Consider the following 21470-nt stretch of genomic DNA (forward strand, 5'->3'; position numbering starts at 1 on the left):
TTTAGTCTGGATGTCAGCCAATAGATGCATTCACATATCTCTGTTAAAACATAGTTGTGTGTGCGATATTAAAATATTTCCCCAAACAGAACAAAACCTTTGTGGACTGAAAATTTGTCTCTTAAGAACTTTTCACTTGATTGGTGTAGGCTTGCTAACTCTTTGATAGCAGGTAGAGAAAAATTAAGGGATGTCAAACTAATTTTCATGTGTGTAAACTGGTGTCAAATTCCCAGAACTAGATGGGGGGGACCCCAATATTTGATGCATAACACTTTTTACATCTAGTTAGGAAATGGAAGCCTCCAGCCCAGAAGAAACATATAAAAGATATTTATTTTTCCTTGGAATATTTTCCAACTTTCAAGGCCACATAGAGTATCCAGAGAGACACCATTACTCAATTCTTATTAAAAGCAGTATGTCTTGATCACCTAAATAATGTCAATGAATGGATAAGCCTTTCAAGTAGAAATATCGGAGCATTAAAAAAAAAAGATGTCTAGCAACAAACACAGAGACTATTGAGGAATAGTTTACATTGTCTGAAGTGTTGCATTAGGATCTTTTTTAAAGGAGAGATTCTAACACGCAATTGCTTTTTCACATAACTGACAAAGGCACAGCAGAAACTTAAATCAAGGAAAGGAGACGGCTCAATAAGCAGATAAAAACATTGCACAAATTTCATTACAAGAGCATAGTTAATACTGGCAAAAAATAATCAACTGAAAAACTGTTCCTTAAACACCACCAATGCAAACAAGTATTTCTGAGCTGTATACATTTTAAGAACTCATCCACTTTTACTAGATAAGCTATGTTTCTGCATGTGAGCACGCACAGCCCCATAAGATAGGAAGGACTCTGCACCTGGGAACCAAGGGAAGGGATTTGGACAGAGATAGGCCAGTTGCTGCAGCTGAACTCTGGAACAGAGGAGACACATATTTTAAATCAGGAATACAATAGCAGCAAATCAGACTCTATCAGCAGAACAAGGGGGCTTATTCCCAGTCACAGCAGCGGCAGAGTGGAAGACTTCAACAGCCTTCTCTCACATTTTGTTTTAACCAAATTTAAACAAAACCAACTTAAAACTGGAGATAGATGGGCTTCCTTGGGAAAGGCATTTCACTATTGTGGCATCATGGTCATGAAGACTCTTTTCCCTCATGTGCACTGGCCATAACTCAGTTGGACAACTTCTGTTACGGATTAGAGGGCATGGCAGAACATATGGAAAAAGGCAGCCACTGAGGTACCCAGATCCTAAGCTCTCTTACAATGCCTCAGTGTTTCCAAGAGGGAACAAGATTAAGCTCAAAAAGATATCTAGGAAAGAAAGTAATAAAAAGGGGACTTAGAATTAAGGCTGTTTCATTTGTGGATCTCTCAGAACAGCAGACCAAGAGGCTCATGAGGTAGAAGTCTTCTCAGTGCTATGTGTAGACACATCGTCTGCTCTGACATGTTTGGGTACTTATTTCCCAGAATTATTTTCCTATGAAATGTTCAGGAAGGGTGTTTGGTGGAGAGTATTTTGTCCCGGTAGACTGTATAGGGCAACAGAGAAAATGAACAGCTATATGAGAAAGGACCTGCTGCGACAGTGTTATCACATTTGTATCTTTAAGGTGCAACAGGGTGAAACACACATTAGTTTATGGCACTTTATTCTCTCATAACCTTATAATAAAGATTAGGCTGAGCAACAGCAACCATCTCAAGGTCAGAGATTTACGGCAGACTATCAGAAATTAGAAGATCCATGAGAGATCTGAAGTATTAAGATGATTGTTGCATTACAATATTTAGAGAAAACAGCAACATGATTTAGAGAAGACAGGAAAATGAATTCAAGAACCTGTATGAGCTGGAATGTCCTTTGCTTCAGAACTATTAGTATTTAAGAGGGGAAGAGGTAGTATTTTGTTAACTGTAACAAGGAATGCTTTATTTTAAAAGTGTTCATATATTTCTAGATAAAAGTAATACAGGAGGCCCCCCTCTTTTTGCAGGGGTTCCATATTGGACTATTGCCGAGAACAGAGAAATGAAACAATGAAAAAAGAAACCTTGAGCCCATGGGGATTAGGGATGTGCATGAACTAGACCGAAGGCCAGTCATGAAAACACATTTTCAGCTGTTACTGGAATAATGGTCACACTCAACAAGTGCTTCATTTCAGGAATGTACCCAGGGATATTCCTTATTTACCTAGACATTTCAAAATATATTTGCAGAAGCAGATTATTTTGTTGGTTTGTTCAAAGTCACTTGGCATATCTTCACTTGTCTTCTCTTTAAGCTGGTAAGTAGTCTTAGTAGTATTTGAGCAAAAAGTTGCCAGTCTTCTGAATTTGTTCAAGTGTACTTAAGCATTTCAATAGGAAAGAATAAAGCTTAATTAGACAGGTAATTAAGCTATTTGGCACACATTTATTTCCCCCCCAGTATTTATGTAAAAGCTAAGTGTGCAATTAATTATAACACTGGAAGTTCCAAAAGCTTTATTTAGCCTTCATTTTGTCCATTGTCATAAGTAAAGATGCTTGTTTTAGAGAGAAACGTGTTAAATGCAGTCCACCTTTTGCTCAGTTGGTTGCATCAGAATTGGATTAGAAGCCATAAAGTGAAACTGTGCAAATCCTGGAACTTTACTGCAGGCAGCACCTGTGGCAGGAAGGGGAGAGATAAACAAATAAAGAAAGCAAACTATGAGGGCCACATTAATCTGTCTCCTTGTGCTTTTAACATCTAAAGATTCCACTATTAATTTGAGTACAATTGTGTAATTGTTCATTTACAGCCCTAATTAATTAATTAATTACAGCCCTAATTAACACAGCACTGAGATTTCTTTGAAGAGTCTTTTTACTTTTGTAGAGGAAAGTGCCTCTCAGCAGTACCGTGGACGCCATGCTTTTAAAATATAATTCAAAGTTTAGTATATATTTTGTTTTAATTTACATCTTAATACTGGCAAATGTAATGTGTTCTTGCATCTCTAAGCTTTCAAACATAGAACTGTGGGAAAGCAAAGATAAAAGAACTGCAACAGGCAGCCTAACCCAATAAGCCATATTGATTAGCAAAATGATACTTCTTGCTGATCCAAAGGTTCACTAATGAGATACCCAGCATGACTGATCTTTTCTTGCTTTGAAGTTGTGTCTCAATCACATCTTATTTTCCCAAGATAATGCAAATATTTTGTTTAAACATTCTCATATAAATCATATTCCACCTATGCTGGTGTGACAAATGGATAATATAAACAGAATCAAAGCTTTGCTATTCCAATATAAAATGTGCATGAAATAGTAAAACAACATACCATAGCTTCCAGTTGTGTTGGCACAAATAACAGCACCAAAGAAAAATGGGACATACTTCTGAATTCTAGAAATAACTTTCTGGCATGCTATTGTTGGGTCCATTCCAGTTCGCATGTACTCCACTGCTTGATAGCTGGTTTAAAGGAAAAAGGAAGACTAACTAGAGCAAGAGTTAAGCTGTCTTAAGTAACATCCTCTAAAATGACAAAAATTAGCCAATACCCAGAGTAACATAGCACGGTGGTGGCAACACTGCAGCCAGGATGATTTTTGTTGATCTCCCCTTCACACTGAAGCCCATTATGACTTCTGAAAATATGTCCCTGAAAATTGCAGTGTCTTCAAGGATGTATTTGGGAATCCCAGCGAGCTTCAGAAGGAAAGGGAGATCAACAAAAATCACCTCAGCACACATGCAACATTTCCAGCACCAGTGCTTCATTAGTCTGGATGTCAGCCATTGTTTTAAAAGCTTCTCCATGGACAACAAATATACAGGGAAGGAAATCACTTGAGCTGCAGAAATTCTCAAAGAATTTTCTATAATCATGAAGCTAAAAATCATTTTAAGAATGCGAAAGCAGATACATTCAAACATTCCAAGCCACCACAGAAACCCAGTGTGCACTAGTGTTGAGAGCGCTCACTCGCTCAACATTTATGAGCTTTATGGATTTTTTTTTCTCCCCAAAAGTTTTCACTTAATCTTCTTAAATTCTTAATCTTGATGTATTACTATGCTAGACTGTTTCTCAAGATCTTATCTATCTTTTATCTAAGTTCTTGACTCAGACAGCTGGGCAAAAGCCCCCAGGAATTGATGGTTAAAGCTTCAGAGGGCCTACTGAGTCACAGGGCACAGCTCAGGGGAATAATGGACTTGTGCAAATCCTGAATTTGTCTGACCAAACTTGGTGAAAGTTCCCCAACAAGAATGACCTAAAGTTTAGTCAGGTTTCCTTTACACAGTTTCTGTGTGCCCTTGCACTATCTCATATTATTACACCTCAGCCCTACTTCTAACTATAGTAGACATTAATAAAAATACTTGAATTTTTAAAAGTAAAACAATTCTTGTTTGATTGGTTGTTCAATGAAAGATTATCTCTTGCTGAATGTGTTTTTTTGCTTGAGCTTGCAAAGCAGCCAAGCCAGCCTGAATGAAGAGCATGCATGTGGACAAATTTGTGTCCACTGTGAGGAGCAGAACTTTGGGGGGAAATTATTCTTGATCCATAATACATTATGGACAAGCTGGTATTCAGAACCATTGTAATTAAGTACTTTGACGATCTCGCTACTTTACCCAAGCAATTTTGCATGTACAGAAATGCAAGAAGATTAACTAACTTGGCCTTAAGGATAAGGTTTCAGTTCAAACCTACATACAGGGCAGAATTAAGCAATTCATGCATACAAATCTGTACGCAACAGAACTGGTATTACCTTTGTTACTGATGCCTTTAAGATATTTGTTACTTTCTTAGATGAAATCAATGAATTCATTAAAAAAAATGTTCAAGTAACTAACAAAAGTAAATTAGCTAAATTCAGCACAACTTTTAAACTGCTCCAATACATTCTTACACTGAAAGCTGCTTCAGTTAAAGATGGGTGCATTTATATACTGTGGTTTTTCCTTCCTACGCACAGATGAGTGGGTGCCAAATCTCGCTCAACTGTCCTCGAGTATCTGGAAGGAACTCAGGGAGGTCAATGCTCAGTGCATACAATGGAAAATCTCCACATGAACAGAGACCATTTCCCTTCATAGCAGAAAAAGGATGCTCCTGGAGCAAGAGGAGGGAGATGGGGAAACCTTTCTGTTGTGCCCTGACTCAGAGTGCCCTATGCACTGCAATGCACAGATGCCATTACTCATTTCAACAGAGGAAGAGGTTTGTGAATGTAAAAGCATGGAATTAGTCTCTCCATAGAAATGAACAGTGCATCCTTCTAGATACAGGGACAGTTCTGTATTCAAGGGGGAGATAGAATAGCTGCATGAATAAAACAAATAATCACTGTATTGTATTTCTTTACTCTGAAACAAAACGATGTTGTGAATTAGGCCAACTCTGGCTCCGATAATAGTGCCTGCTTGACAAAACTGATATCCATTTTAGAGAACATCCAAACCTCCTTAGGGGAGCTAGCAATGCTTGCAAAGCTGCTACTTCCTGTGTGTATGTGTGGTTGTGGTTGTGCATGCAGGGGATGCATTTCCTTTGTGTAATTCAGTCTGCCACACACAGAAGGGTATCACATCTTTTCCCTCAAACTATGCTTTCAAGGAAATATTTTGTATGTTGTGTCTTTTGCACTCGAAGAATCCAAGAATCTGGCCTCCGGAAGCATCAAATTTTAAATGCTAATCTAGCCTTTAAATATATTCCACAGCCTGTTTTGGGTTGAAGGATGTCCTTCACACTTGGCCCAGCACTGAGCTTTTCACAAATCCCTGTCTTCCCAGACTATGGGAAACACCTATATCGGGCAGCAGTGATACAGGAAGATGCTGAAAGGCATCGTCTCATACTATGTGGGAGATGGCAATGGTAAACCCCTCCTGTATTCTACCAAAGACAACCACAAGGCTCGGTGGTCCCCAGGAATTGACAGCGACTCAATGGCACACTTTACCTTTACAATATTAAGTGGGCTACATTATTAGGGAGATACTCTTTTGCCCAGTAATGGCAGATTTGCTCAGGTTCAGAAACTGTTTGGAACCCTTTTCTCTGGAGTCTGTTGTAATGGGAAAAACTCCATATTCTCAGGACAACATGTGCTTGAGCCTTACAGATGCTACTGGCTTCTTAGACATTGGTAAATGGATGTTAGCTCTTAGAATCCAGTAACTATACAAGTATGTACGTGGCCTCTGTACAACATTCATAACTTTATAGCAATCTCTTTTCTTTTATGTTTAAATTTATGAAGTTCTGATTTCCTAACAAATAAACCTATTGTGGTTGATTGCATTTACAGTATCTGCCTCTGGACCGAAACATTACACACCTTATTTATAGTACTACATTTATGTACCTGGTTGGTTTTTTTGACAAGGCACCTGCCATTTGTTCTGTTGCGCTGCCTTTTACTGATAGCATTTCATATACACTAAAATAATCTAAGACACTCCCAAGTAACAAGAGAACTAAAAGATAGTGGCAGAAAAGAATGACCATTTATGAATGTTTGTGCTTTTAAAAATTTGTTTGGAAGTCTTCCAAGTGTGCATGTCAAGAAAGTTGGTAAATGTGTCTCCTTGACCCCAGGGTCTCTCACAAAGCATTCCAATAGCAAACACACTCCAACAAAGACTGCTCAAATTTATAAGATAAAAACCTGGGCAAGAAACGCATCATAACATCCCCATCACCGGTGGCAGCTGCGGCTCCAGCAGTACTGTCAGCATATGCTCCAGCTCCAGCTATCGGAGAATCACCTACACGTCTAATCAGAGACCAAGAGGCAGAAGTCAGTGTTTAGAATGAAAACAGTTAGTCAATGAGGGCAGTTTAATATTTCCTATATAGTCACATACAGTAGTAACAAAGTAAGGTTGAGACCTAGATTCTCAAATTAGATGTTAAGCCTTTGTCAGCACTTCATGCTGCAGGTTCACATTATTTGTGAGGAGGAACATTCAGACACTCTATAATCCTGCTACCCAACATCTAGTTGGAGGGGTCCTTCTGTTATGTGAGCTGCCATGAGCAATCAGAAACATTCTAGATGCAGATTTACCATCTCAATTAAGTTGCAGCAAAGTCTCAAGATTTAATAAGATACTGAGCCGGGTCTCATGATCAGCGAGACCTGATTTGGGGAGCTAAGCGGGGAGAACGGGCTAAGCCTGCTCTCCAGGCACACAAGCAGGGCGGGAGCCCTGGGAGGCTGGATCGGCCGTCCACATGATTGCCGGCTCTGTGATGGGAGTCGGTGGGGGCTGGGGGGAGCGGGGGCCAATTGGCCCCCAGAAGCTCCAGCATGCCCTGTGCTGAGCAGCCCCTGAGCATGCTGGCGAGACCCCCGGAGCCGAGAGGAGGCTTTTTGCCTCCCCTCCGGGGGCCTCCTCGTGAGTAGCTGAGGCACAGAGCCACGCTGTAGCTACTCACAATTTTAAAAACCAGGTTTGCGGGGTGCTTGCTCCGCAAACCTGGTTTAAGGGCAGTGGTAGTTAGGCGGGTTACTCGCTTAGGAACCACCGGGCCCGTTCCAAGGCAGCTAGTCCAACTAATTCCCCCTCCCATTAAACAAGGTTAATGGAGCAAGCTCTCCGTTAACCTCTTTTTTTGGTGTGTGCTGCCATTATGCATGGCGACACATGAGTAGACCCCCAACCGGGAGGCTTCAGCCAGTCTCCTGGTTCTCTCCTGAATGCCCTGCACACTCACGCGGGGCATCCTGGGACTTCCAGGGGCTGAGCAGCCCCTGATCCCCGCAGACCCCACTGGGTCCATGACGGAGCCAGTAGTGGTGTGGGCGGCGAATCCAGCTGCCCAGGGCTAGATGTTTGATTGTCTGGCTAAGCCCGTTCTCCCCACGAACCACTGAGAGGCACTTCACACAGCTTGTGTGAAGCTCTTCAGTGTTTAGGGATGTGCAAATCGATTTGTACCTGAATCTAGCTGATTCGGGTGATTTGGAGACAGAACAATCACCCCTGTGGTCCATTGGCTATATTTGGGTCCAAACTGAATTGTGCCAGATTCAGTCTGAGTCGATTTGAGATTTGGATTCCTCCTATCAATTTTCCCAGATTCCCAGCTTTCAGGTTGTTTTTTTTTTTTTTTAAAGCTAAGCTCTAGCCCTTGTAGAAGTGGAGTTCTGGAGCTAGATGTGCGGTCACTATTTTTCAAGTGTTTGGATTCTTTGGTGTATAATAACTTTTCCTCAATCCCTATGAGGATTCATTACACACCTTCATTTCTTCTATTCATTTTTACTGTCTTTGGACAGTGCCAACTGCCATGTGCCAACTACACCCTTTCCCACCCACAAGGCAGTAGGGTACTACTCAGTATGTTCTAGCAATTTTTTTCAAGTGATGTCTAATAACCTTTCCTCATAATGAATCCCTATGAGGATTCATTACACACCAAAGAGTCTAAACACCACAAAAATTCCTAAAATATTAACTGAGTACCCAGTGGCTTGTGGGGTTGTAGGCACATGAGATGCCACTAATTCCCCACCCGCAAAGCAGTGGGGTCAGAATGCACAGAAAAAATGAAGGTGTGTAATAAAGACAGCAAAGAATCTAAACACTTGAAGAATATCTAAAAAATAAATGGAGTATGTGTATGTGTATATGTGTGTGTGTGTGTGTGTGTAGGGGTGGTGGTATAGTTGACACTGTCCAATGACAGTCTAAATGAACAGAAGAAATGAAGGTGTGCATTGAATCCTCATAGGGAGTCATTATGAGGAAAAGGTATTAGACACCAAATAATCTAAACCAGTGATTCTCAAACTTGGGTCCTCAGGTGTTATTGGACTTCAACTCCCATAATCCCCAACCAAAGGCCACTGAGGCTGGGGATTATGGGAGTTGAAGTCCAATAACACCTGAGGACCCAAGTTTGAGAATCCCTGATCTAAACACTTCAATATTCCTAAACAAGTTGTTCTAGTAAGAACTAATCAGCCTACTTCCCTTTCACTGTCTCTACATCTGGACTAAATCTGGTGCAAATCAAGGTCCACAAGTTAGATCTCTTGTGCCTCAAATGTTCGTGTGTCCTCCATCTTGGATCAGGGTGGATGTTATAACAAACTGCACCATTGAGGTGTCCCTGTGTGTCACTCATCACAGCTGGTCCAAATTTGGTTCAAATGAGTTAGACCAGGGATTCTCAATGTTGGGTCCCCAGATGTTATTGGACTCCCATAATTCCCAGCCCCAGTGGCCTATTGGGGATTATGGGAATTGAAGTCCAATAACATCTGGGGACCCAACATTGAGAATCCCTGAGTTAGACAGTCCTCACGCTAGTGCACTTGTGTCTCAAAGGTTTATGCATCCGCCATCTTGAATCAGGGTGGATGACATCATCACTAACTATACCACTGAGGTGTCCCTGTTTGTCACTCACTAAAACTGTACCTAATTTGGTTAAAATCAATTAGACAGTCCACAGATGAGCCTGCTTGCACCTCAGAAGTTCACACAGCTGCCATCTTGAATTGGAGTGGATGACATCATCACACCCCATGCCATTTGGGTATTCCTATGCGTTTCTACAGCTGTAGCAAATTTGGTTCAAATTGGATAGGTGGTTCACAAGTTAGCCCATTTGCACCTCAAATGTTCACATGTCCATCTTTGATTGGAGTGGATGACGTCACAAACTATGCCACAGAGGTGTCCCTACAACTGTACACAATTTGGTTCATATTGCAAAGTTGATGTGCTGGGGACACACACAGAGAGAGAATGCCAGGTGATATCATAAGCCTACTGGCAAGTAGGCTAAAAATAAACTGAGTAACCCACTGCCTTTCAGGTGTGGGGGGTGTAGTTGGCACATGGCAGTTGATAGCTGGCACTGTCCAATGACAATCACAATGAATAGAAGAAATGAAGGTGTGCAATGAATCATAGGGATTCATTATGAGGAGAAGTTATTATACACCCAAGAATCCAAACCCCTGAAATAGTGACCGCAGATTTTGATCCATAACTCCACTTCTACAAGGGCTCGAGCTAGCTTTAGAGAAGAAAAAATTAAACTTGGGGACCTTTGTTAGGGTTAGGATAAGGTGACTTTGAATCACCATTATTTCCTATGGCGGAAATATACAAAACCAGTAAAAACAAAGACAAAATCATTAAGAATCAACCAAGTGCCCCACTGCCTTGAAATTTGGGTGGTGGGTGACACCCATGGGGGCCTACCCACCACCCAAATTTGTTGCCCCAAGACCTTTAGAAGTGCTCTGAATCGAATCCAAATAGAATCTGGGGTGATTCAGGGCCAAATCAATTTTAAAAAAAAATCTATCCATGCACATCCCTAACAGTGTTTTGCCTGAAGCCATGCTTATGTTTAGTTTGAGCATTCAACTGGGAACTTCTTGTTCATGTTCTCAACCACTAGAGCCTATTACAGCTCTAGTTAATATAATCCTAAAAAAAAAATAAACACTTTGGCAACAGATAATAGTTTACTGGGCAATAAATTAATATTCAGTAACAGAGGAAGAGATGGCAAATGAGGTATTGCTCATAAACCTAGCTTTCCACAATACCGTCCTTCAACATTACATAATAAGGCATTGCCATCATAGGAGTGGTTTAACAGTGCTTGCCACTGTGATCACCACAGTTCAATGGAGGAAACCAAATTATTTACATGGGGTCAAAAAATGTATTATGACAAACATATACCCTTGGATTTTGTGATCTGCCCCATTTGTAGATGTTCCTGCAGCAACACTTCCAGTCTCACCAATCACAATCATTCCTACAAATTAAAGCAGAATTGAAACGACAAAATATTTCAAATGCTTCAGTCAAATATCATTGAATAAAACAGGGAGACTGTCAGGATATCTTCCCAAAGGGAAAGGGCTTTTGTTCTAAGAGCAGCAGGCAAGCATTCAGCTGATACATAAATATAAACATAACCACATGGCTGGTACTACTAATAAATAATCTGGAGCACTCATGCAAATGGCTACCAGGTGGTAGGGAGTTCCAGGAATGTAGCAGCATCAACTGACTCAGTGTCAGCCAGTTGTTCAATGTCTGTATTCAAATATTTTCCAAGTGGGCAGTTTGCCTGCAACAGACAAAATGCCTCACTAATGCAACACTGTCTTACTCTGGTTCTGTCCCATTTCCTGCACAGCAGTATGTCACATCATGTGAAAACTTTGCTGTTGCAAAGTAAATTACCAGCATAGGCAGCCTGCCAAGGTGCAAGTGTTCACAAGGACACACCTTTAGATAAAAGCTTTAGCATTTGACATTTTAAAAATGCTAATTGCTTGGTGATGACAAATGTAATCATCATACAAGAAGTATCTCCTTAAGCAACTGTCAATGAGACTTGAGCTCCCAAGTCACTTACGTGCTTCCGTAAATTCCATATTTAATTGCTTTGCAGATGGCAGAGACTGAATCCAAACACATAGACAACACCTCCCCCCACACCATCCTTAGTTAATTTTGTAAAACATGAAGCTGAAACTAGGCCATTTGGGAAGATTTGTGAGATCTATATAGTTTTGGAGATTCACTATGAGAAGCAATTCGCTAGAATCATCAGCTACATTTTGAAATGATTTCTTCATTAACAAGGGATTTTCTTCATGTACTTCTAAGCAAGCTAGCCTACACACATATAAAAGTATTGCTCAAGCTTGAAAATTAAGTGGACTTCACAATCCCAAACTACAACCACATTCTACTAATACAAACTCTGTCTTATTATGATTTGAGTAAGAGGAATATATTGTCCTAGTCTAGATTCTTAAACTACCAAAAATGTATGGCAGGTAATCACAAATACTCCTATAAGGACTGATCAAGCTTAGTTTATCAGTGTTGAATCACTGATGTTCTCTTGAATAGCTCTCATACATTTAAGAAAACATCATCATCAACTGTGTCCTTTATAATTTAAAATTATTGGCAGTTAGCTATGTCAGGTACATCATAACAATGGGAAATAGTTGTTAAAAAGCAATACCAATAGTATCATGATTATGAACTTCTATTCTTCTCTTTGAGATGGTCCATTTTTCTTTATTGAACTCTTTAGTCTGTTTGTATGGCCCACATGAACTTGAAGCATCTGGTGTAACATTCTGTAATCAAAGTTTCATTCATATTAAATCTTTAAGAAAAACAAAAGCATTAGGAAAAGGAACTCTATTTGTTCCACAAAGTTAAAAACACAGAACAAATGCATCATACTAAAAAGGTATTATAAACTTCTTGTATATGCCAAGGACAAAATTTCATTGAAGGCAAATTACTGTAGTTCAGAAGCTTTAAACAAAGAACAGACAAAAGCATACATCTCAATGTAGAGCAACTCAATATTAAAACACTTCAGTTGCAAATAGCTCTCAGATCTCATGTCGCTATGTGATTTGCAAATGTGTCCTACAATGAATAGCCAGAAGTGAAATATAATACATCAACATTCTATGTAGAAAAACCAGCATGATAATATTTTTACCACCTACAGCTGTAATTTAAGATCAGTTCTTCCCCAGGCTTATGAGCATCCCTACCGATTGTGATGAGGCAAATTTTTAAATAAAACCACACTGCTAGTTTCTGTAGAACCAAAACCTCATAATTCAATTCACCATATTTCCTCAAACACATTCCAATAAAGACCCTTCATAAACCACAAAATCCCATTCTCCCTCAGTGCACAACTAAAGCAACAAGACCATAGTTTTAAGAATTTTAACTTCTCTATGCAAGCCTTTTAAAAGTGCCTATCTCTTAAGCTTCCCTCCTCTGATTCTGAATTATCTCTGTCAGGTTCCTTCTACAAAATCTGTAACCAAAAGTGTGGAACTTGCACACACAGTGAAGAAAGCATTTTGCAGAGCGATTCTTTCCTTCTTCACTGTGGGTGCAAATTCTGTGTGTGCCCAATGGAGCAAATGAATAGTCCTGGAGCTTCTCAAAATATTACTCACTTACTTACTGTCAATTTCAACATCAATATTTAAAAAATTGGGCCAGGATCCCAAACTGCAGGCAAGAGTCTCTCAGCCCTATCTTGGAGGTGTCAGAAAGAGAACTTGGAACTTTCTGCAGGCAAGCATGCTCTTCCCAGAGTGGCTCCATCCCCTAAGAGGAATATCATACTACATAATGTTCACTTATGTAGTCTCCCATTCATATGCAACCAGGGTCGACCCTGCTTAGCAAAGGGGGCAAGTCACACTTGCTAACACAAGACCAGTATGGAAGGACACACTGCCTGATTTCCCCTTTGGGAATACATCCCCCCCCCATGGCAAACAATAATGCTTATGAAGCTTATTGTGCGGAAGAGGGGGGAGGTGCATTCTACCTTCCAGAAGTTTGGCTGACAGCTTTGATTAAGCCACTTTATATATATTGAAAGCGAGTTCTGTGTAGTCAAGTCTTCACTTGGAAAGCCCATGCTTTCGGCAAACAGGGAAGCTTTATGCAAAAGAAAGGAGAAAGAAGTCAATCACCACTATATACGTTCACCATAGTAGCGTGCATGATCACGACATCTGTTAGTTCAGACCTTCCTCATGAAACTGCAGCAAGGCGCTTTTAAGCCAAGCTGTCATATCGAGTATCACGCTCACACAACATTACTGTCTCACTGCCCTGCATGAGTAGATTGCCCATAAGGTGGGTCTCTGATCGCCTAAATTCTTGTTCTCAGTAGCCATACTGATGTTTATGTATTTTTGGAACAAGTACAAAGATTAATGAGCTTGAGGCTTCTGGACAAAGTACAAACTTAGACTGAATATACCAATTTGCAGCAGAAAAGCCATAATTGAGAGGTTCATGATAATAAACTGCAAATTACTATCCTGCTGTCAGATGGAAGAGCAGGAAGTTTCAAGAATGAGTTAAATAGCATATTGTGAACACCAATGATTATTCCTGAATTCCCTAACCCTATAAAGCACTCTCTAACAGATTGAAGCTAAGTTTCTTTTTCTCCCCTACCCCCTTCATGTTGTCTGACTTGTTTAAAAGGAGAACTCTTTCTGGGGATATCAGATTTTGAAATGCAGATTTTTTGAGTTCATTGGCAGACATAGAGGGAAAGTAGTCTCACAGAAATTAAAAGGACAAATTTCAGCTGGACTACACTGAGTAGTTTTCCTCAGTCTATTGGCTATTATTTGTAGCAGCCATAGATATCTTAAGAATATATTTCACATGGCAAAATCATAGACTCAGACATTGTTTTAAAACTGGGTGCCAACACAACCACTTTGGACAGTGCTGAATTTACTGAAGGCTGCAATCCTATGCACTCTTGCTTAAAAGTAAACCCCCACTGAACTCAGTGGTTGATACAAGTTGCTCAAAGTAGTCCCATTGAAATTAAAAGCACTAGGCATTGTCTAACTTTTCCTTTTAATTTCCATGGGACTACTGAGTATTTTTTATGTCAACCAAAGAAACTTTCTTCTAACTAGTGCACAAGGCAGAAATAGATCAAACTAAATCTAAAGCAAAGTTACCCCAACTCCAATTCAAATAAAGTTAATTGTGACGATGTCCCAATAATTAATTTGTTACTACTAATATATCCCACTGGTTTCAATAGGACAGCCACAACTATCTAAAACAATTATTTTAAAAAAGCAGAATGAAACAGTTACCTGATTCTCCAACCAATAAGGTGTGCTTAGTATGTTGTATGACTTTTCGTGCAACACCAATAGCATTTTTAATGCGTCTGAGATCTGCTACTGCTCCAACTTCCATAGTGTCACTGGACCCCAAAACAAAAAGAAAATGCAAAACTGTAGCAATGAATATTTGAAATTTAGATAAAATCCATGACACAGATTATATACGACATAACAGAACAGAAAATTAAATATGTATAGAAGTGTAGGATGCTGTCCAAAAGCTACTTTTAACCCCCGATTTAAATCAGACTACTTCAGAATAAGTTGGTACTGTGCTGAAAGCCGAAATCGAGAAATTTTATGTGCTCCATTACTCTACTCTGGCTTCTAAAACATGGGGATCAGACTGGGGAAATTCTGGACCTAAACTCAGGTGCTGTCAAGTGGATCAGGACCTAAATCAAAAGAGCTTTTTTTCAATAAAACCTTTGTTAGCAGATGTTTCCTTTCCTCTTTCCAGTGTTTAAATATTCTGAAGATGTTGCCCATTTTTCTACCCTGAATTAGATTTCCCCTCAGTTTTCTTTCTAACACTTTACCTTAGCTACTATTATAAACAAAAGGAGATAGAAATGGGGGAGGTGTGTGTGCACTGACTATGAGTTGGGTGTGGCCGGAAATGACTATGGAGGTTGTTTCTGGCCACCATTGTGTGCTTCGGAGCCTCAAAATGGCTGGGTTTTTTTAAAAAGGGGGGAAACAATGACTTTCGGTTGATTTGGCAGCATTTGGGGGCACAGCATGACTCAGGTGGAGCAGCTAAGACGGTAGTCAGTTTTCCCCCACATAACACCCCCACACCAAAATCTGATGTTCTATCGATGTTTTCTGGTGACTGGGAACCCCCAATTCATCATTGCCTCAATGATTCACGGTTTCCATATCAGAGGTTGTAGCCTGAAACAGAACTCACATAAATATCAAGGTCCTCCTGTATATTAAAATATATAATAAGCCCCCAATCCAGAATTCTAAATTATTTATGAACACATGGACCTACTGTACTGGCATGGTTCACCATACTTTTCAATGGACAGTTATACACTTGTCAACTCCAATAAAGTGAATGTGAAAAATCTTAAGGTTCACACATGAACTCCTTTCCTGTAAAAAGGAATCACAAGTCGCAGAGATCATCTCCTCCTTGTAGCATTTCTTCTCACCCATCCATAATCATTGCATCCAGTGTTGTTTCTCCATGCTCATCTGGACTTCCTCCATAGCCCACACTTCCATCACATTGGTCAATCTCACATTGGCTACAGCCTTTTTCTACGGCATCCAGTTCAGAGCCTCCTGCATACAAGGTACTCCAAGCTGTAATTAACACCAGTCACATATTAAAGTGTATGGCAGTTCTATGGAAAGTGTCCTATTTTTAAGAAATACACATGCAAATCTTATAGCCTCCCCAATTTTTGCTCACCACGGAGAGCAATGTACTACCCTCTCAACTTTGGAACTGCGGACAGGAGCAGGGATTGTAGTGCAGCGCTTCCTCACCCCTTCCCCACCTCTGTGGCCAAGAGGAATGCAGAGGGTTTGGGTGTTGCATTAGCAAGGCACCTCAGAGCCTCTTCAGTGCAGGGCTGGACCTTCCAGATCTGAAGCAGGAAAGAGAAGTGGGGCTCGTTTGGCTGCTGGGTTTCTGAGGCACTACAAAAGTAGAACCAGAACTTGGAGCAGGAGGGGCAAGGCGAGAGACTTGCTTAGGCTCTGTGTTTGCCAAGTGCCTTTGCAAAATGTCCAAAGGGACATATATGTATTAACTGTTTTATGACTTAATGAAGGTTGGGGAATAGCCCATGTAGCATCTGCCAAGGTGGTTAGATAATGTAATGTCAGTTTTAAAGCATTCTTAAACCTGGGACTGCCATTCACAGGAGAAAGACTTATTCTATCATTCACTTGTTTCCTATGTATTTTCTGTGCACTGTCTGGAACCAGGTACTGTTGGAAAGCAACATAGAGAATTAAATGGGCTATTTGCCCAACATTAATTCTCACTTTTTAAAAAAAGTCTCAAATCTAATTATGTTTAGAAGTAAAAGAGAACAAGGGCACACATCTGACCACAGGGAAGTTCTTGTGGCTCAGTGGGGCAAGTGATGTAGTTGTCACAGAACCACTGCCAAACAGGTAGCAAAGGAGAAGCGGCAATCAGCAACAGCCAGAATAGCAAGTCCCAGGGCCACACGGCTTTACTATAAAACCTGTTTTTCAATGCAAGTGTTCATCCTTATTTACAAGTAGTAATAAAATATTATATAAACAATAAAAGCATGAGCAATGCCTTTCCCTGCCCCTCAACGTGAGTAATCACAGCCAATAACTTTGTAAGGCAGCAGCCCTACTCCTCTTGGGGGGGGCACTAGAAACCCAGAAGTTTTTCACATGGGGCTTTTAAAGCCCTTTAACTTGCATCTCCTCGGGAATGGAGATGTTTTCACAATTTGGCCAGATTTACCCTGAAGTCCCTGCGAGTTATCAGGGAGCAGTTCACACACAATTCAGATTTTTCACTGCGTGTTAGAGTGTAGCCTGATTTATATCTGGGGTAAAAAACATCTACTATTTGCATCAGTTTTAGGGGACAACTTTGAGTTTCCAGTAAAGCCTCCCAGTAAATTCGTGGTAAAGCCTACCTAAAAGCCTAAAATTCCCTGGAAGAAGCAAAAGGTTCTAGGGAAGGCTAGATATGATAATATCCAAACCAGTCAAGACTTGTGGAGACAGGAGAGGATTTTCATTGATCTACATTGCATCTGAGCATGTGTCTGAGAGAGAAGTGGCACATTTATTGCTTTATCATCCCAATTAGATCTGGAAAGAACAAGATTCAATAAGAGTGGCTCCTTTAAAACAAAAAACACCAACATTTCCTCATATCTGACTTTAGGAGATGCATTCCTCTGCTACTGCCTGTATGGGATCACTACACAGTTCACTGATTCTAGTATGCAGCAACAGGTTCCAATACACACAGCCACGAAAAACTTATGATCTCGACACACTCACTTTGCGGAAGTCAGAATGAATGCTGAGTTGAAAGGCCCTTTAGGATACATTTAGAAGTGAGGGAAGGACAAAGGATAGCCGAAAAGGCTTGATAAGAGTCTCGATTAGAGCGAGAATTTCCATGCACGTTTGAACCTCCCCTTTAAGAAAGCAAACACTGGAGAGAGTGAGACAGCACCTGTTTCCGTTGCTTTCCTAAATGCCCAGGTGTTCATGACAAGAGGCAGCTGACCAGTCGCCCCATCGCTCGCTGCGGCCAAGTTCCCAAGTGCCTGCAGCAGCAGCAGCAACAATACACAGGATTCTCCCTGCCGCCTGCTCTGCCCCATCGCCAGTACCGCTTCACACACACTTAGCATTCCCACTGCCTGCACAGCTGCAGTGCAAAGCTACCATTTCCTCCTTCGGTTCAGCCTCTCATCTCAGGACTCAGGAGGACGGCCGGATGACTCGCATGCGCAGTAGACAGCCAAGGGTGGCACCGGCGAGACTATCCAAGTGCCGATCTCGCGTCAGCTGCTGGCTTCCCAGGGGTTGAGTGGCTGAGGGTTTGGTTTTAGTGCCTTGTTTTTTTATCTTCTCCTTGGAATTTGCTGGCGAATGGGAAAGGAAGGAGGACGTGGAAGAATGATTGCTGAGGGCAATAGGGCAGAGTTAGGTCATCGGAAGGGAATGGGCTACAACAAATATGGGCAGAAGAAGAAGACTCTTGATCAGTGCCGGATGAAGGCTTTGGAGGACCTGGGGGGCACTTACGGCTTTGGAGGACCTGGGAGGCTCCTCTTCCTCACATCGCCAGTGTACATACATACCACATACCACATGAACAAAGTCTTAAGGCAGAGAGACCTTTGGGCAGCCAGCCCTGCCCGCCTTTCCCCAGGCCCCGCACACACACTCTTCCGCCCGCGCAGCCACCCCGCAGCCTAGCAGCGACAGTGCGCAGAGGAGGCGCATGGCCACAGGCACTTTCTCTTTCCTCCACTTGCTGCTGTGCACGCTTACTGCGTTGACCTGTCCCCAGCACTGCCACTGCTGGGCGTTGGGCTGTGTGGGGTGGTTGGGGCGGGCGGGAAAGTGCATGAGTGGGGTGGGGTGGGGAGTCCTCTGATGTACCGTGTGTGTCCATCGGGTGGCTGCCGCTCGGAGGGGGAGTAACAGCCAGGCCGGGACACGGAGCGCCTCTCGGCACCAAGCCCAGAGGCTGCCTGCAGGTGTGATGGCGTTGGCAAGGAGGGCAGGAGGCCCGCACTCTCCAGAGCCCGCCCAGCACCCACCCTCCTGCCCACTGCCTGTTGTTGCCAGGAGGGTGCACACAGGCGGGTGATGGGTCTGAGGCGCTAGGGCAGGGGGCGCCTGGGCAAGCAGAGGGGGCGGGTGAGGGGCACCCAGGCGGGCTTCAGCTGGGGCACCCCTGACACTTCAGCTGGCACTGGAGAGGAGACTCCTCCCACATGCCATCTGTGGCTGCACACACACTCTCCCCCACAACCACCTCCCCACGAGGCCTGGCACATGCGGATTAACTCTCAGCCCCATGCCCCCACAGGGAGAGCCTTGAAGGAGGTTATCCGGTTGCTGTACTCTGATGACATTTCCAGTATTTTCAGGGCTGGCCTGCCCATTAAAGTAAGCTAACCACCCACTTAGGGTGTAAAGTTCACAGAGGTGGCCAAGTTCCCAAGTGCCTGCAGCAGCAGCAGCAGCAGCAGCAGCAAAACACAGGATTCCCTCTGCCGCCTGCCCTGCCTCAAGAAAGGACTGCTGGGAGTTTTTTCAAGCAACGTCGGGGAAGGGGCGGCAGGGAGGTGTCCTGCCGCCCCAATTACTCGTAACTTTACGGCGCCAGAGCGGGAAAGCGGCGGGAGGGGTAAGTAAACCCTCCCGCCGCTCTTAAAGCTACCCTGCACCCCAGTGCCAGACTGCAGTTGGCGGTTCCGTGCACACCCCTAGTCACCGCCCTCTGCCACGTCCTTAAGGAGAGGAGAGCTGGTCTTGTGGTAGCAAGCATGAATTGTCCCCGTAGCTAAGCAGGGTCCACCATATGAAAGGGAGACTAGAAGTGTGAACACTGTAAGACATTCCCTTTAGGGGATGGAGGCGCTCTGGGAAGAGTAGAAGATTTCAAGTTCCCTCTCTGGCATCTCCAAGATAAGGCAGAGAGAGATTCCTGCCTGCAACCTTGGAGAAGCCACTGCCAGTCTGTGAAGACAATACTGAGCTAGATAGGCCAATGATCTGACTCAGTATATGACAACTTCCTATGTCCCTCTGCCCCTCCTCATGCCCTTGTGGGGAACTCCTTCCTTGGTACCTCCACCTCCATCCTCTGCTTTCGCAGTGAGTGGAGGTGATGGGGGTGAAGAGGGCAGGCGAGCGGGCAAGTGTTCCCCATTGGTCACCCCTCCTTGCTGGACATAGTCCCGGTACTTTTTTCCCTCCAGGGTCTCAGCAGGGTTGCAAAGCAGTGTTCCTTCTAAGGCGTGCACATGTGTGCATGCTCACAAGTTTTTTTAGTGTCTGCTCAGTCAATTTTAGATCCTGCTCAGGTTGAATAAGGAAGGCCCCACTCTGAATGCATGTGCACGCACACTGTCTTGATACTGCTGCCCAGAACAAAATTCTTTCCACCCACTTAGCTTTGCCATGTCTCCCGGAATTTAGGGTAGCCCCCGGATTTTGGCTCCTCCACCCAGCTGCTGAATTCCACACAGATTTACATGGATTTCAAATGCTGCTGCCTGGATTGTCTGGACTTTACTCTGGGTCCGATCACATGGGAATGCAGAGAAGGAAGGGAAAGTATACAAATCTGTAAATAAATAAAAAAATGCAAATTAGTTGCCGCATAATTTGCACAATATGCAAATTAGGCCTCCCGGATTTGGGAAGCTTAAATATGGCAACTCTATGCCCACTGATGAAAATTATTCTCTCTAAACAATTAGAGAGAACACTGAAGCAAAGGCCTTGGCTTTGTACATGGAAATAATGTGCTGTTCTCACTATACCAGCCATTTATTACTAATTTTCCTGTCTCAGGAATATAGGATACTGCCATTTACTGAGTCAGACCCCTTGGTCCATCTAGCTCAGTACTGTCTACTCTGACTGGCAGTGGCTCTCCATGGTTTTAGGCAGGAGTCTTTCCCAGCCCTTCCTGGAAATGCTTCCTGGGATTGAACGTGGGACTGTCAGCATGATTCAGACACTATGCCATACGAGTGTACAGCATGTGTGAATGGGCATACTCTTACAGGAACTTATTTGTGGACCCTCATCACTTGACTAACATTCACATTATGCTCAACATTCATATGAGTGTACAGTGTATACAGGTGCAGATCTTTACATAGGTGCAGTCATTCACATGTTATGCTGAACACAGGTACAGAACTTCCTTCCTTCCTTCCTTCCTTCCTTCCTTCCTTCCTTCCTTCCTTCCTTCCTTCCTTCCTTCTACTGTCCCATCCAAAGGCTCAGGGCAGTGCACAACAACATATAGGTACACTTCCTATCTGTACCATGCATTTGAAGGGCCTGTATCCAGGTTCACTTTTACAATGAACACAGGTACAGGTCAGGTACAAACACATGTACGAGAGTACAGACATCTGTACACTCATACAGCATACAATGAATATGAATACAATGAATATTTATATACTGCTTTTCAACAAAAGTTCCTAAAGCGGTTTACATAGAAACAAACAAAC

At 42.4% G+C, this 21470-nt stretch overlaps 1 protein-coding gene across 1 annotated transcript; it reads right to left on the reverse strand.

Moving 5' to 3' along the window:
- Positions 1-317: 317 nt before the first annotated feature.
- AGA (aspartylglucosaminidase) lies at positions 318-18291 on the reverse strand. Its single transcript, XM_053257994.1, has 9 exons — positions 17933-18291; positions 15900-16053; positions 14704-14816; positions 13398-13510; positions 12048-12165; positions 10742-10817; positions 6694-6801; positions 3342-3475; positions 318-2677 (listed from the first exon to the last, which is right to left on the reverse strand). Exons 1-9 carry the CDS (start codon positions 18111-18113, stop codon positions 2577-2579), a joined length of 1098 nt encoding a protein of 365 aa, XP_053113969.1. The 5' UTR covers positions 18114-18291; the 3' UTR covers positions 318-2576.
- Between the last annotated feature and the right edge of the window lie 3179 nt (positions 18292-21470).

The sequence above is a fragment of the Hemicordylus capensis genome, chromosome 5 (genome assembly GCF_027244095.1).
Source record: "Hemicordylus capensis ecotype Gifberg chromosome 5, rHemCap1.1.pri, whole genome shotgun sequence".
NCBI lineage: Eukaryota > Metazoa > Chordata > Lepidosauria > Squamata > Cordylidae > Hemicordylus > Hemicordylus capensis.

Coding starts and splice junctions, on each gene's coding strand:
- AGA (XM_053257994.1), bottom strand. CDS start 18,113: ATGCTAAGTGTGTGTGAAGCGGTACTGGCGATGGGGCAGAGCAGGCGG. Junction 10,818..12,047: donor TCATAATCATGATACTATTG/GTATTGCTTTTT, acceptor TTTAATTTGTAG/GAATGATTGTGATTGGTGAG. Junction 2,678..3,341: donor CAACACAACTGGAAGCTATG/GTATGTTGTTTT, acceptor TTCCTGCCACAG/GTGCTGCCTGCAGTAAAGTT.